General features: G+C 36.1%; 1 protein-coding gene across 1 annotated transcript; it reads right to left on the reverse strand.

Annotated features, from left to right (window-relative positions):
* Positions 1-2,229: 2,229 nt before the first annotated feature.
* On the reverse strand, positions 2,230-14,949 carry LOC129940682 (sugar transporter SWEET1-like). The gene is made up of 3 exons (XM_056049092.1): positions 14,715-14,949; positions 2,772-3,177; positions 2,230-2,537 (listed from the first exon to the last, which is right to left on the reverse strand). The coding sequence occupies exons 1-3, from the start codon at positions 14,885-14,887 to the stop codon at positions 2,421-2,423; spliced, it is 696 nt and encodes a 231-aa protein (XP_055905067.1). The 5' UTR covers positions 14,888-14,949; the 3' UTR covers positions 2,230-2,420.
* Positions 14,950-17,075: the final 2,126 nt, after the last annotated feature.

Consider the following 17,075-nt stretch of genomic DNA (forward strand, 5'->3'; position numbering starts at 1 on the left):
AAAATGACGAGAATAGGGGAGAGGAACACCGACATCTCAGAAGGACAAAGAGAGGGAATGAGAAGCGTGCGGTCGAAGATGTAGAGAGGTTTTAAAGCAGGAATGAACTTCGAAAGTTTTATGAACAGGTGAAACGAAATTCACAGGTGCATAAACCTAGAACAAAAGGCTGCAAAGACGAAAGTGGAAACATCATATGGAATCGCAGTCAATGCTGAGGATATGGAAGGAACACTTCTGCAGACTGTACAACGGCGACTACGAACCAAATTCCGCTGTCAGGCAGGATGATCCATTCAACATAGACGGCGAAAGCCAACAATCCCGTCCTCCCGACTTAGACGAAGTAAAGATTGCCATATCTAAGCTTAAGTCTAATAAAGCCGCTGGAGCGGATGGCTTGAATGCAGAGCTCTTTAAAGCAGCTGGAGATAAATTGTTTAGGAGCATGCACCAACTTATCTGTAAGATATGGTCAGAAAAAAGCATGCCCGATGAATGGAACCTCAGTATTGTTTGCCCGATCCTGAATAAAGGAGACCCTCTAAACTGCAGCAACTATAGATGAATCAGTCTACTTAACATCGCCTACAAAATCTTCTCTGCCGTAATATGAAAACGTCTAAAGCCCGTCTTCAACAACCTGATAGGTCCTTATCTGTGTGGTTTTAGACCAGGAAAGTCCACAGTTGATCAAATATTCACATTACGGCAGATCCTGGAAAAAACCCAAGAACACCAAATCGACACCCACCATCTTTTCAACGATTTCAAGGCCGCATATGACAGCATATACTGGGACGAGCTGTAAAGCGCCATGTCTAGTTTTGGCATCCCTGCCAAACTATTTCGTTTGTACAGGATGACAATGAAGAATTCACACTGCTCCATAAAAGTTAGAAAAAGCTCAACAGAACCTTTCGATGGTAAAAAAGGGTTTAGACAAGTTAATGAGCTGTCATGCGATTTTTTTAACATTGTACTTGAAAGAATAGTGCAGAGCTCACACGTCAATACTAGAGGCACTATCTTTCAAAAGTCTGTCCAATTACTAGCAAATGCTGATGACATTGACATAATCGGAAGATCTCAGCGAGATGTCAATGGTGCTTTTGTAAGTATTGAGGCAAAGGAGGAAAAAATGGTTCTAACGGTTAATGAGGGCAAAACAAAGTACATGGTGTCGTCAAGAAAGGACATACAACACCGACGTCTTGGTCAAAACGTCACCATCGGCAGACGTAACTTTGAGGTAGTCAAGGACTTCATCTACCTAGGCTCCAGCGCTGAGATCAAACGAATAATTACTCTCGCTAACAGCTGTTTCTTTGGGCTAAGAAAGCAATTGAGTGGAAAAGTCCTCTCTCAAGGGACCGAAGTGTTGGTACATAAGACTCTTATCATCCCCGTCCTGCTATACGGTAAAGAAGCATAGACTATGATAAAAGCGGATGAAAGCACCTTGGGTCGCTTCGAGAGAAAAGTTCTTCGTGGAATCTACGGTCCCGTATCCATTGAAGGTGAGTTGAGGAGAAGATGGAACGACGAGCTGTACGGGCTGTACAGTGACGTAGAATTAGCCAGAAGGGTAAAAGTCCAACAACTAAGATGGCTGGGTCACGTTGAGCGCATGGAAACCAATGCTCCGGCCGGGAAAGTCTTCGAATCCACACCTACAGGACAGCGCAGTAGAGGAAGGCCGCGCACAAGTGGAAAGTGTCTTAACCCAACTTCGAGCGCGAAACTGGAGACATCTAGCTAGGGACCGATCTAGATGAAAAAGTTTGTTGGGTGAGGCCCTAGTTCACACAGGACTGTAGTGCCACCTTAAATAAGTAAGACGGAAAATTCTCAGGAAAGCCAGCTGGGCGTTCCATCGTGTTCATCCATTAATGAAGAAATTAAGTCAACAGATCAAGATACAAGAAGCTGTTGAGACCAGTCATTGGTTACAGATCGTTTGATATACCATCTCCAAAACTGCCATGGACTTGTCTTCGATAGGGAGCGTCAAACGACCGAATCTATTCTGAAGCGAGGATAACTACTACCCACTACTTTCGGCTAAGAAGCTAGTAGGTAACTCATCCATCTACTCTAACCAACTTATTATAAGGATGACTAAACAACAGTGATTATCAGAGCCCTGGTTCCTCATCGTTGTGTTAATTATGGATGAAAATATAATACAAGCCAATAACGATAAAAGAGTCAAAATAATAGTTATCATTTAAGGACATTACCGTAACAGTAAATCATTTCACTTTATTTAATAAAACATCTTTTAAATCATGAAAATTTCAAAATTTTACTTTTCAAAAGTATTCATGGGAACTCGTTAAAATGAAGAATTGTAAAAAAAATATCACACAATTGTCTCTCCTGAAAATTTGTAAATATCGACGGCAGAGGATCACAATTTATTCCCTTTTAACTGTTTTATTTTCGGTAGTTTCTGCTTTAGTTGATGTTCTCGGGTAAATTAGACAAACGACCAATTGAGGTGACAATAAGGAGACCAACAATCCATTCTGGTACTGAAAAATATTATATAATTAAAAAATGTTTTTGTTATTAGAAAAGTTATAGGCTACTATGCAAAACAGTTTTATTTACTCATTGAGAAAGCAAGAAATAAGCTCAAACTCTAAATTACTTAGATCAGACTTTAAATTCTTATTTATTTTATAAGGTACATTTTGTTTCTCATGGAAATGTAAAAAAACTTTTGCATACCATCCATTAACAAAAATATTTTTTCTTTTACTTACAATTAAAACTCTCTTCTTGATTGAAATACCATAAGTTAGCCACATTATTCCTATTGCCATGCCCGCAACAATCATAGGAAATGGTAAATTTTCTGAGCTTTTTTTCCTGATAATAGATCTTATCCTTAATAAGGGTAATCCAAGTAAAAGGACAAAAAAAACTGTAAGCAAGTAACCAAGTCGAGTTTGAATCTTTTCAGGATTTTCAAAAATAACGTAAATGACACAGGCCGAAGCAATAGTGGCAGCTATGGTAAATTGTTTCCTAATTTGCGGTCGCTTTTGTTTGGACGTGTATATGTAGAATATTAACAGGCACACAATGTTGATAACAAGCCCAATAATATTTGTTCGAATCAAGGCAGCATCACCAAGGATAAAAGAAAGCTCTAAATTAAGTGTTGCCCTGCAAAAAAGATAAATGTATATATGTATATAAAACCTACGAAATGTTTATAATTCTTCCTAATACTTTTTTAGAATAAGAAATACATTTTATTCATTAATTGTCATTTTACAACTGGTCAATAGAATTGTTACAATAAATAAAACTAAGTAATGTTATCATCCTTTTATCATTAACTTCGCATAGGAATTTTTTGTAATGGGTCCAATTTGTGAAATTGAAAGTGTTGACATTTTTCGGAGTTTCAAGGTCACTAGAGATTTTTAGAAAGATGTCTGTGCGAACGTACACACGGTTCGCGACGTTGTTTTTGTTGTTCATAGCTCAAGAACCAGAAGAGATATCGACTTCAAATAAATTTTGTTATCCAGAAAATAATGCAGAAAGGGCTCTCAAGAAAATTGAAAATCGAATTGACAGTTTTTTTACAAAAAATAAAAACCTAAACAAAAAAATTAATAAAAGTTGGTAAAAATTGCTTTTCGACTCAAATATCTTTCAAAAATTATGAGATATTGACTTTAAACTACTTTTATATATAACAAAATATTGTTGTCAATATTAAGTAACATTTTTAGAAAAATCGAATTGACAGTTTTTCTTACAAAAAATAAAAACTTAAAATATCTTTTCAAAAATTTAAGATTATGGCTTCTAACTGATTTTATCTTATTAGAAATATTGTTTTTAACATTCGGAGAAATTTTGAGAAAAATCGAATTTTAAAGCTTTGAGATATTGGCTTTAAACTACTTTTTTAAATTATAAAACATTGTTGTCAATATTCAGTAAAATTTTGAGAAAAATCAAGTTGACAGTTTTTTTTACAAAAAATGAAAACTTAAAAGAAAATTTAACAAAAGTTTGTAAAAATTTATTTCCGACTCAAATATCTTTTCAAAAATTTTAGATTATGGCTTATAACTAATTTTATCTTATTAGAAATATTGTTTTTAACATTCGGAGAAATTTTGAGAAAAATCGAATTTAAAAGCTTTGAGATATTGGCTTTAAACTGCTTTTATAAATTATAAAACATTGTTGTCAACATTCAGTAAAATTTTGAGGAAAATCTAATTGGCAGTTTTTTTTACAAAAAATAAAAACCTAACAAAAAACAGTACCAAAACTTGGTAAACATTTTCTTACGACTCAAAAAGCTTTTAAAAATTAAAAATATTGTCTACCAACTCTTTTTATTTTACTGAAAATATTGTTTTCAATATTAAGTAGTTTTTTTTATAAAAATCCAACAGTCTGTTTTTTCATAAAAAATAGTACGCAAATTTGGTAAAAATTGATGTTCGGTTAATTTCATTCATCTAATTTAAAAAAATTAAGAAATTGTTCTAAAATTGGTAAACAAAATTTTTCGACTAAAAAATTGTTTAACAAAACTAGAACTTCAAACTAAACTCTTTTTTTTTTTATTTATTATTAATTATAATTAGATAATTCGTTAAATACTATAGTTAATCCTTACTGTCAATCAATCGAAGACATAAAGGACTCCGCAAGGCTCAGCAAAGTTTTATCGAAGGAACATTGTAATCCTTCATTTCTAAAAAAGCCTGATGGAACCTGCCTGATGACAGCCTCTCCAGCCGAATCTCTTGAGCTACTGATGAAGACGCACTTTCCGGGTTGCGAGAGTGATAACCCCGAATCGCTTGAAACCACAGAGCTAAACGTATCTCATGTGGAGCAAGTCAATTCCGTTATAACCAGAGAAAATATTTTGTGGGCCATCAATACTTTTTCTAGATATGAATCCCCAGGCATGGATGGCATACTGCCAGTTATGCTTCAAAAGTTGCATCATTTGGCAGCTCCATGGCTGGAACAAATTTTCAAAGGATGTCTCCTTCTCAAACATATGCCCATGTCGTGGAGACAGGTCAAAGTAGTTTTTATCGCGAAAGTGGGTAGGCGAGGTCACGAATCCGCGAAGGATTTCAGACCAATAAGCTTATCATCTTTTGTGCTTAAAACCTTGGAGCGCATTCTTGATTACCATATTAGAGAAATCCTAGTTGGACGACCTCTCGAAAGCTCTCAGCATGCTTATCTTAAGGGCAAATCTACGGTGACTGCCCTCCATGAGGTAGTGCGTACTGTAGAACAAACAATCCATTATAAAGAATTTACTCTTGCCACCTGCCTAGACATAGAAGGTGCTTTTAACAACGTCCTTACAGAATCCATAGAAGAATCGCACGTTAAGTTCGGTGTAGAAGACTTCATTCGAGAATGGATTATTTCCATGCTCAGTGGTAGGAAGATTCGAGCCTCTTTAGGCAATACAATCGCAACAAAACACGTGAGTAGGGGAACACCCCAGGGTGATGTCCTTTTGCCTCTTCCATGGCTTCTGGTCATTGATACAATTCTCGTTAAATTAGAGTGAAGGCGGTAGCCTACGCGGATGATTTGGTGCTATTGGTGTCAGGAAAGTACACCTCTGTGATTAGTGAAATCACGGAGTCAGCTTTGAAGAAAGTTAGCAACTGGGCCACGAGTTGTGGACTAGGAGTTAACCAAAGTAAAACTGAACTGTTGCTCTTTACCACCAAAACTAAAGTACCGCCCTTCACGCTACCTCGACTCAAAGCTCAAATCCTATCATTGTCTTCCACTGCAAAATATTTGGGAGTTATACTCACCCCAAACTAAACTGGAAACTAAATATTGAAGTACGGGTTAAGAAGGCCTGTGTTGCCTTCTACGCCTGCAGCAAAACTTTCGGCAAAAAGTGGGGACTTCAGTCGAAGATGATTTTATGGACGTACACAGCCGTAGTACGCCCAATCTAATCATATGGTTCGATTGTGTGGTGGCCTTAAACAAAACCCAAACCAAAACCGAAATGTGGCTATCTTTACAGACAGTCAGGCAGCTGTCAAAGCCATTAACTCGGCCATATCCTCATCTAAATTGGTCCAGCAATGTCGCGATGAGCTTGCGAACCTGAATATTAACCTCGGTGTCACCCTGATCTATGTTCCGGGTCATAGTGGTATTGTGGGAAATGAACAGGCTGACGAGCTCACTTGCGGAAATGGTTAACATTCCTCTTGGTGCTATGAAGGGTAAAATTTTTTCTATCTACCAAACTGAATCAAACCGAAGGTGGAGCAATTTACCCAACTGCATTATATCTAGCAAGATATGGCCCACCTATAACAAAACCCGTACAAACGATCTTCTATGCAGGCCAAGGCAAGACATAGCCAGGATTGTTGCGGTTTGTACCGGACATTGGCCTATAGGAGTTCATGCAGAGAAGTTGAGTATCTCTTACAACACCTTTTGCTGTAGCTGTAGTGACCAAAGGGAAAGTGAAACCATAATCCATTTCCTCTGCAAATGTCCTGCTTTGGCAAACACCAGAATGAAATGCTTTGGAAAAGCATTCTTTCAAGAACTTGTTGAGCTATCTGAGACAAAGATTTAGAGACCTAATCTTTTTTCTCAGTGCGACAAAATGGCTCTAACATAATCGCTATGAAGCTTCTCTATCAATCTATCCCTTTCAATCAAAGGTCAAACGAGTTTTTGGTATCAAAACGGCGCACTACAGCGCAAATTGGATCTCAGGCTAGGTTGCCTTGAGATCGTTAATCCTTATAAATGTGATAAAAACATAAAATCTAAAACTTAAAGTAGGCTGTTGAAAAAAACATTAATTTGCATTGTATACTTTTTATATTATCATTTTCATTTCATTTATTTTATTGTATAATTATACTCTGTAAGATACAATATCTTATAAGCTAGAGCAAATCTCAGTATCGTAGTACTATTTTTACAAAAATTGTGCTTTGAATTCAAAAGGGAGAAATATTATGTATGGATTAAACAGATCAACAAAACAAAATAAATTATGTAAGTGTATATTATAAGATAAAAAAAGTAATATATGTATGTATGTGTATTCAAAAATATCTAAAAATTTAAATTTACAATTCATCTTTATCATCATTAAATATGTAAAGAGCTAGGAGAACAATAATTCTTTTAGTATTTTTCCAAAAATGCTCGGACTGCTTATAATTTTTAACAAAGCGAGTGAGGGTGAGGGAGTTCCACAAACGAATAGAATAGATAGCACAGTTGTTTAAATATATCTTTGGAAAATATGAGGTATCCGTTATAGTAGTTCTACAGATAGGTAGGCATTTAGTTTTTTTTGGGATTTAAACGAAAATCGTTTTTGCGGGACCACATAACAATTGTTTTCAAATCCTCGTTCACTCCATGCACACCATTCTGAAAACTGTTGCATAATTAAACGTCGTCTCCATACATGTGCACAGAAGAGTTCGGTGGACATGACGGAAAATCATTGACATACATCGAGAAAAGTAAAAAAACCCAAAATAGAGCCCTGAGGCAGACCTCTCTGCAGAGGAAGAAAAGTAGACATAACATTGTTGGGAAATGCTGCCTGAGATCTACCTGTTAAGTAGGAGAGAATAAGCTTAACAGATGCAGAATAGATATGAAATTGACCTTTTAGTTTTTCACAAATGGTTGACGGTATCAAATGCCTTTGAAAAGTAAAGGAGCGTTATCATTATCTAACTCATTTCTGATATTTTCAACGCCGTCTATAAAAGTTGTAGTACAGCTATGCTAAGGGCGATAGCCAGATTGATTGATACACATCAATTTATTACCTGTGAGAAAACTTCGTATTTGGTTCTTTATCAAAAACCTATTTCCTTCAAATTCTTCCACAGTTTTTCTTTGGCTATAGAAGTATTAAGTTTTGGAGCATAAAAATGTTTTTTTTTACTTCGCGAATAAGACATATTACTCTATTTCTTAAAATTTTGTATTCATTATATAATGCTTAAAGCCTAAAGATCTTCCATCTTGTTCCCCTATTTGACCCTTAATATAGTTGCTAAACCACGGCTGGTTTACTAGCTTGCTTTGTAACCAGTCTTTTAACTATGAAGTTAATATGTTCATTAAATGTTAGTTTAGTATCTAGGACACCACACAATTCAGAAAATACATAACCCTACTAAAGGGCAAGAATGAAACATGTAATTAAAAACGATTGCAACTTTTTTGCTTGTAAAACTCATATCTCAACATTTAAAACAAGACGATTATTATTGCACCATTCCCTGATATTAAGTCTTCTTGCAGGACTAGAGTTAACTTTTTTGAAAATTGTAATGTCATCAGCATATAAATATAAGAACAGACGTATTTTGTATGATCAAAACCAAATAAAACAAATAGAGCAGGACCAAGATGGCTACCATGGGGGACACCAGAATTTACGACAAATTAACTTGAACAGAACACTCATTACGAAATTTAACACTATATAGTCTATGTTTCATAAACTCAAACAGTGTAAGTATCACAGTTTAGCAATTGGTCGGTTATTCATTACTTCGTTTTTAGGACCTTTTTTGTGTACTGGCTCTTACAAATAAAAGGAAACATCGATAACGGGTGTGCTGAGTACGCAGCATACATTTCTTTAAAATTGATGATGGGACCAGGACTAAAACATTCGTCAAGTTTTATTTGATGTCGAATCAGTCATTAAGTTAGGGCACCCACATGATTTGTTCTTATCCTTAAGCTTTAAAGCTTGTGTTGAATGATACGTAGCGAATTAAAATTAATATAATTTTAAAACTGATGTGGGGTGACAATCAGTGCTGCATTAATACTAAATTGTTTAAGCCAAATGATCAAAGAAGTTATTGTTTTTTATAATTCCAAATATAACATCGAAAATAGAAAAATAACTAGAACTAAGACATATTCATAAAAATTAAGAGGAAAATAAATATAATAAAAAGTAGATACTTAATTTTATACATCAAAGTTATTTAACAAAAATTATCAATAATTTCTTTCAGTACTTTAAAAATGTAAAGGTTTTTCGGGTAGAATTCCCAAATTCTTGAATATATAGGCCAACTTTCAGTTAATCAATTTTTGTTGCAAATGAATTTTTATTAGATGTTTTCGGGCAATCTAAAGGATCTTAAGGTACTAGCATATAAGCCCGTAATATATTGAATCAATTTTGAAGCAAGAATCGGAACAAGAACGAACTGCTTAAAAATTAGGTCTACCATCTTACCCTGTACAGAAAAGGTGAATTGTCGACAATTCGAAGGATGAAATATAAAATTGTAATTGCAAAACTGATGACTAGAAGTTTTGAATTACATTACATATTTAAGTTCTGTTTTAATAATAATTTACTTATGGAAAGAGAATCAAGTTCTTTCGAGATCTTCTTCAATTCTTTTCTTATATTCTTCAATTATATTCTGAATTTGACGGTAGGTTTGAACTCTTTCTTTTAAATATGACTTCAGGCATTGAAAAATAACTCCTCTGAATCCTGCATTATAACGGGTTAACAATTTTGTGGTTTCAAAAGTAAAGGTCTGGAATTCGACATCTGTCAAACTAAGTTGTTTAACCACTTTTTTTCAGTTAAAATTATTACGAAAAAGTCTTTAACTATCGCACAACGCATTCAGATTGTTAAGACCTGCTACAAAAATGTCAATCCTGCCACAGCATTGTATATATATTAATTATAATAATTATTAAAAAATTATAATTATAAATATATATACAGTGGTTACAGCAACATATCGTGCTTAAATAGGTGATTATGATTTACATAATCGTCTAAGTACGCAAGATGTTGGCAAAATTGTAAAGAACTTGAAAGAGACTCGATTGGTTACAGAAGATTCGAATGCGTCGATTCCTCGTGGTTCTCAGGAATTAGGACTGTCTTCCGGCACATTATGGTGTATTTTGCATTGGATCTACACCTACATCCATATAAAGTCCAGCTCACACAACAACTAAATCCAGCTGACCATTCACAACGTCGTATATATGTACTTCAAATGGGTGCTTGAACAACAAGTGGACGGCGTTGTTTCGAACAAAATTTTCTTCACTGATGAAGCACATTTTTCACTAGCGATCATTTAGTGATCAATGATATTATAATCTAAAACACTTCCACAAAAATGAAACTTATTATTTCTACTAAAACGCGAGAGCAGATATCACCGCCATCCAGGAAATTCGATGGGATGGGCCGGGCAAAATGAGGATGAAAAACTGCGATATTTACTATGGTGACTGCTACCACGAAAACCAACAGCGCTTATTTGGGTACGGCTTCGTCATTGGAGCCAGACTTAGGCAAGAAGTCTTGAGCTATAGGTGCATCAATGAGCGCCTCATGACCATACGCATCAAAGCTAAATTCGGCAACATTAACCTGATATGCGCGCACGCCCCCACAGAAGAGAAAGACGACAGCACCAAAGATATGTTCTTCGAGCTCCTAGACAAAACATATGAGCAGTGCCCTAGCTACGATATTAAAATAGTCCTGGGCTATTTTAATGCCAAGCTAGGAAGGGAAGACATCTTTGGTGGAATAATCGGGAAGAACAGCCTGCATAGATTTTGCTGCGGGGCGAAAAGTCATGGTAGCCAGTACGCGTTTTCCACACCTCAACATCCACAAAGGTACTTGGACTTCTCCAGATCAATCTACCGTCAACCAGTACGAACTTTCCGAGGAGCTAAGATCGACTCAGACCACTACCTTGTTGTAGCCAAGGTAGCATTTCGAGCTTCCGGACCCAAGGCAAAACAGGGAGGTCCTGGGAGAAGGTACAACGTCGAACGGCTACAATCGCCAAACATCGCCAAATCCTTTTCCGACCGAGTTACAAGTAACCTCTCTCGAAGTTCTCTGCCGCCAACACAATGTATCGAAAACCAGTGGCAACATGGCCAAGATGCAATCAGAGAAGCCGTCTCTGATATGCTGAGTTTTAAACAGCCACCAACAAGGAACCCCTGGTTTGATGAGGAATGTCGGCAGGTAAATGCAGCCAAACAACAGGCACGCAAAGCGACACTGCATGAAAGGACGAGAGCTGCTCATGAGCTCTATGAGCAGAAGAGGCGAGAGGAACGCCGACTTCTCAGAAGGAAAAAGAGAGGGCATGAGAAGCGTGCGGTCGAAAATGTTGAGAGGTTTAAAAGCACGAATGATGTTTGAAAGTTTTATGAACAGGTGAAACGAAATTCACAGGTTCATAAACCTAGAACGGAAGGCTGCAAAGTCGAAAGTGGAAACATCATAGTGGAACCGCAGTCAATGCTGAGGATATGGAAGGACCACTTCTGCAGACTGTATAACGGCGACGACGAACTGAATTCCGCTGTCAGGCAGGATGATCCATTCAATATAGACGACGAAAGCCAACAATCCCGTCCTCCCGACTAAGACAAAGTAAAGAATGCCATATCTAAGTTGAAGTCTAATAAAGCCGCTGGAGTGGATGACTTGAATGCCGAGGTCTTTAAAGCAGCTGGCTATAAGTTGGTTAGGAGCATGCACCAACTTATCTGTAAGATATGGTCGGAAGAAAGGATGCCCGATGAATGGAACATCAGTATTGTATGCCCGATCCCGAAAAAAGGAGACCCTCTAAACTGCACCAACTATAGAGGAATCAGTCTACTTAACATCGCCTATAAAATCTTCTCTGCAGTAATATGTGAACGTCTAAAGCCCATCGTCAATAACCTGATAGTCAGTATGGTTTTAGACCAGGAAAGTCCACAGTTGATCAAATATTTACATTACGGCAGATCCTGGAAAAAATCCAAGAACGCCAAATCGACACCCACCATCTCTTCGATTTCAAGGCCGCATATGACAGCATATACAGGGACGAGCTGTATAGAGCCATGTCTAGTTTTGGCATCCCTGCCAAACTCGTTTTGTGCAGGATGACCATGGAGAATTCACGCTGCTCCATAAAGGTTGAAAACAACTTAACAGAACCTTTCGAAGTCAAAAAAGGTTTAAGACAAGGTGATGCACTGTCATGTGATTTTTTTAACATCTGCTTGAAAGAATAGTGCAGAGCTCACACGTCAACGCTAGAGGCACTATCTTTCAAAAGTCTGCCTTATTCCTAGCATATGCAGATAACATTGACATAATCGGAAGAACTCAATGTGATGTCAATGACGTAACTTTGAGGTAGTCACCATCGACAGACGTAACTTTGAGGTAGTCAAGGACTTCGTCTACCTAGGCTCCGCTGTAAACGCAGGAAACAACACCAGTGCTGAGATCAAACGCAGAATAACTCTTGCTAACCGCTGTTTTGTTTGGACTAAGAAAGCAATTGAGTGGAAAAGTCCTCTCTCGAAGGAACAAAGTGTCGCTGTACAAGACTCTTATCATCTCCGTCCTGCTATACGGTGCAGAAGCATGGACTATGACAAAAGCGGATGAAAGCACCTTGGGTCGCTTCGAGAGAAAAGTTCTTCGTGTGATCTACGGTCTAAGGGGAGTGGAGGAGAAGATGGAACGACGAGCTGTACGGGCTGTACAGCGACGTAGACTTAGCCAGAAGGGTAAAAGTCCAACGACTAAGATGGCTGGGTCACGTAGAGCGCATGGAAACCAATGCTCCGGCCCGGAAAGTCTTCGAATCCGCACCCACAGGACAGCGCAGTAGAGGAAGACCCCGAATCAGGTGGTGCGAACAAGTGGAAGGTGACCTCACCCAACATGGAGCGCGAAACTGGAGACATCTAGCTAAGTACCGAGCTAGATGGAGAAGTTTTGTTGGGTGAGGCCCTGGTTCACCACCTTAAGTAAGTAAGTAAGTAAAACGCGAGAATATTTTATTAATGCAAATACTAGAAGTAGTTTGGTTGGTCGGGTTGCCTCTTTAAAATAACCTTTGAGACCATTTGAAGCCATACAAAATAAGTAACTGGCAGAATATTAATATCATTAATTAGAATTAAATTTAAAAAATAAAAGAAGCTGGGATGCGACCGACACTGACAACTTCCCATCCCTTCTGTCGATTTGTCTTGCTTACAAGTTTGTACGTTTTCGTGTTGGGTTAAAAAAGTTGTCAGTTGGATAATTCTTAAACATTTTTAAATTACCAACAATATTTTTCATATAAAGAAATAGTTTAGTTTGAAAATCTAGTTTTGTTAAATAGATTTTTAGTCGAAAACATATTTTTACAAATTGGATGAATGAAATTAATTGTGATATTAAGATATTAAGGACCGATCATCAATTTTAACCAAATTTAAGTACTATTTCTTGTAGATTTTATTTTTTTATGAAAAAACGGAATGTTGGATATTTATGAAAAACTACTGAATATCGAAAAAATATTTTCTGTGAAACAAAAAAAAAGTTTGAAGCCAATATTTTTAATTTTTAAAAGCTTTTTGACTCGAAAGTAAATAATTTCTACCAAGTTTTAGTATTGTTTTTTTTTTTAAGTTTTTATTTTTTGTAAAAAAAACTGTCAATTCGATTTTTTCTCAAAATTTTACTGAATGTTGACAAAAATATTTTTTAAAAGATAAAAGTAGTTTAAAGCTAATATCTCAAAGTTTTGAGAAGTTATTTGAGTCGAAAATCAATTTTTATCAATTTTCTTGAAAGCCCTTTCTGCATATTTCTGTATTATTATCTGTTTAACAAAATTTATTTGAAGTCGAAATATCTTCTCGTTCTTGAGCTATGGACGACGAAAAAAACTTCGCGAACGTACGGATGTAGAAATTTTCAGACGTAGGAACGTACATACAAACGTAAGCACAGACAAAAATATAAAACTATTTTATTTCGACTCTAGGGACCTTGAAACGTCGAGAAATTTCAAAATTTTCAATTCGACAAATCAGATCCATTATAATAACTTCCTATGGGAAGCTAATAAGAAATAGCATGAACAAAAATATCTTATACTTATGTGTTTTATTTACGTTTACTTTTGAAACCGTAAAATGGATAACCCTGATTAATCTAATATAATATGCTCTTTATTAGTATTAGAATTAGAAATATTTTCCATGTCATTGCTTTTTAAAACGACCATTTTGTGATCAGTGATTTTATAATCTAAAACAATTCCACAAAAATGAAACTTATTATTCCTTCTAAAACGGCAGAATTTTTGGTCAATGCAAATACTATAAGTTAGTATTACGCGGATTGCCTCTTTAATATAAGTAATTTTCACCATCTTTATCAGATGTGTTCAAAATATCAATATTAATATCACCAATTGAAATTTAAAAAACTCTCATCAATATAAATTGCAACACCTCCACACGAATAAGATTCCTTTCAACAATTAAAAAGCGAGTAACAAGGTACATTGTGAAGGCTTATTTAATTTTCAAAAAGCCGAATCTCTTTTAAGACAATTATTACAACTGCCAATTTTTTAAGCGAATCAATGTGAGCTTATCGGGAAAACTACGAAAAATTGGAATTTCACAAATGTTTGAGATTGAAGAAAGAATAGGATTAACAATGTTTATAATTTATTAAACAACAATGAATTCTTACTAAATTGTCATATTTATATTTATCACAAATTCACTCAATGTTCCTATGCGTATTTCGCATGTTTTTAAAATAAACTGATTTTAATTTTTACACATTAACTTACATTACAATACCGCCCAAAAACGGAAATGCTGAAAATCCATCTGCAGTTCCTCTTTTACGAATATCGTTGAGAAAAACTGCTTTCGAAACTGAATGAAGAGTTGTTACTGCTCCAGCTATTGCCCCAATAACATCCCTATATGGATTTAGAAAATCCCCAAGTGTATCTAGCATTATTTTCGTTTTGTACTTGTTACTTTAAACCTCCTACAACAACTGATTAACTTTTCAGATTTCATAGAAAACAATTAATTTGATGTGAAAACCATTAATACAATCATGGATCATATTATCAGGAAAAAAATTATAGATATTAGCAATCTTTTATTCTAAACTAATATGAGATAAGGTTTGATAAGGTCGATACGAAAGCAAATATTAAACGTCTAAAATAGATAGATGTAGTAAATATAATCGTTTTGAGAAATGTTGAGTCTATATAAAAGAAAAGAAAGTTTAAGCCCAGAAATGTGGAAAACACAGGAACTATTTTGAAAGAAAAATATCATGTATATAAGGGTGGTCTTTAAATTCAGCTTTTTTGAATTTAAAATGTTTTCTTATATTAACGACAAACAAGAAAATCTCGATACCATATTTGCGTAAAATTACTTCCAAGTTTAATTTAAAATAAAATTTGAAGTGCAGTTTTTGCAGCATATTTTCAAAATTATATAACAGGTATGAAATTTAGTTTAAATCCAATGAAGTTAGACGGAAAAGGGAAATGAGGGATAGTAAACAGAAAACAAGGGCTGATCACAAGCGACAAGCTACAATGGACACTCAACAACTTTAAAACATTTAAATCTGCAAGACCAGATGGTATTATAAGCCTCATCATTGCACCAATCATTGAGGCATTTTTTAACAACGGTTTATATCTTGACCATATTCCCTCGACATGGAGAGGAGTTAAAGTTGTTTTTATACTCAAAACAGGTAAATGCTCGTAAGTCAACCCAAAGATATACAACCTAAAAGTCTGTTATCAATTTTTCTTTAGAACTTAGAAAGATTGATTGATATCCATTTAAGGCAAGTATTGACTTCTGTCAATGTATCAACATACCTACTGTAGAAGAAAATTGGTAGAACAAAGTGAAACATCTGCACTAACATCAGTCCCTAAACGCAGGAAGTTTGCTTGAGGAGTTAATTCATTTAATGCTGACTAGCAGAATAATTTACTCAAAATAGGCAACTCTTCTGCTATAGAAAGTTCGTTAGTAAAGTGACATCGGAAGATCATGTTTTATCCCATCTACTTTGGAACCTGGTGGTAAATCAAATCCTAACTGGTCTGGACGGGGAGGGTTTCAGAGTGATGGCCTATGCGGATGCCGTTGCTATAGCGGTTTTGAGGAAAGCATCGTAACCCATCCTATAATATAGAACTCTTACAAAGTGACTTAGACAAACTTATACTTATACGAGGAAATAAAAAAATCCATATGTTGACCCAGGTAGGTAGGTAGGTAGAAATGGCGATCTCAAGGCAACCTAGCCTGAGATCCAATTAGCGCTGTAGTGCGCCGTTTTGATACCAAAAACTCGTTTGACCTTTGATTGAAAGGGATAGATTTAGAAAAGCTTCATAGCGATTATGTTAGAGCCATTTTGTCGCACTGAGAAAAAAGATTAGGTCTCTAAATCTTTGTCTCAGATAGCTCAACAAGTTCTTGAAAGAATGCTTTTCCAAAGCATTTCATTCTGGTGTTTGCCAAAGCAGGACATTTGCAGAGGAAATGGATTATGGTTTCACTTTCCCTTTGGTCACTACAGCTACGGCAAAAGGTGTTGTAAGAGATACTCAACTTCTCTGCATGAACTCCTATAGGCCAATGTCCGGTACAAACCGCAACAATCCTGGCTATGTCTTGCCTTGGCCTGCATAGAAGATCGTTTGTACGGGTTTTGTTATAGGTGGGCCATATCTTCCTAGATATAATGCAGTTGGGTAAATTGTTCCACCTTCGGTTTGATTCAGTTTGGTAGATAGAAAAGATTTTACCCTTCATAGCACCAAGAGGAATGTTAACCATTTCCGCAAGTGAGCTATGAAGGGCCGATCCTTGCCTGGCTAGCTCGTCAGCCCGTTCATTTCCCACGATACCACGAACCCAGAACAGGGTGACACCAAGGTTAGTATTCAGGTTCGCAAGCTCATCGCGACATTGCTGGACCAATTTAGATGAGGATATGGCCGAGTTAATGGCTTTGACAGCTGCCTGATTGTCTGTAAAGATAGCCACATTTCGGTTTTGGTTTGGGTTTTGTTTAAGTATCTTACATGCTTCCCTTATTGCCAGCAGTTCAGCCTGAAAAACGCTAGCAAAGTCAGAAAGCCTAAGGGATTTGG

Source organism: Eupeodes corollae, chromosome 1, assembly GCF_945859685.1.
Source record: "Eupeodes corollae chromosome 1, idEupCoro1.1, whole genome shotgun sequence".
Classification (NCBI taxonomy): domain Eukaryota; kingdom Metazoa; phylum Arthropoda; class Insecta; order Diptera; family Syrphidae; genus Eupeodes; species Eupeodes corollae.

Excerpts from the sequence above, each read along its gene's own strand:
- LOC129940682 (XM_056049092.1), bottom strand. The coding sequence starts at position 14,887 with ATGCTAGATACACTTGGGGATTTTCTAAATCCATATAGGGATGTTATT. Across the intron at positions 3,178-14,714 it reads TTTTTGGGCGGTATTGTAAT|GGCAACACTTAATTTAGAGC; the intron begins GTAAGTTAATGT and ends TCTTTTTTGCAG. Across the intron at positions 2,538-2,771 it reads TCAAGAAGAGAGTTTTAATT|TACCAGAATGGATTGTTGGT; the intron begins GTAAGTAAAAGA and ends AATATTTTTCAG.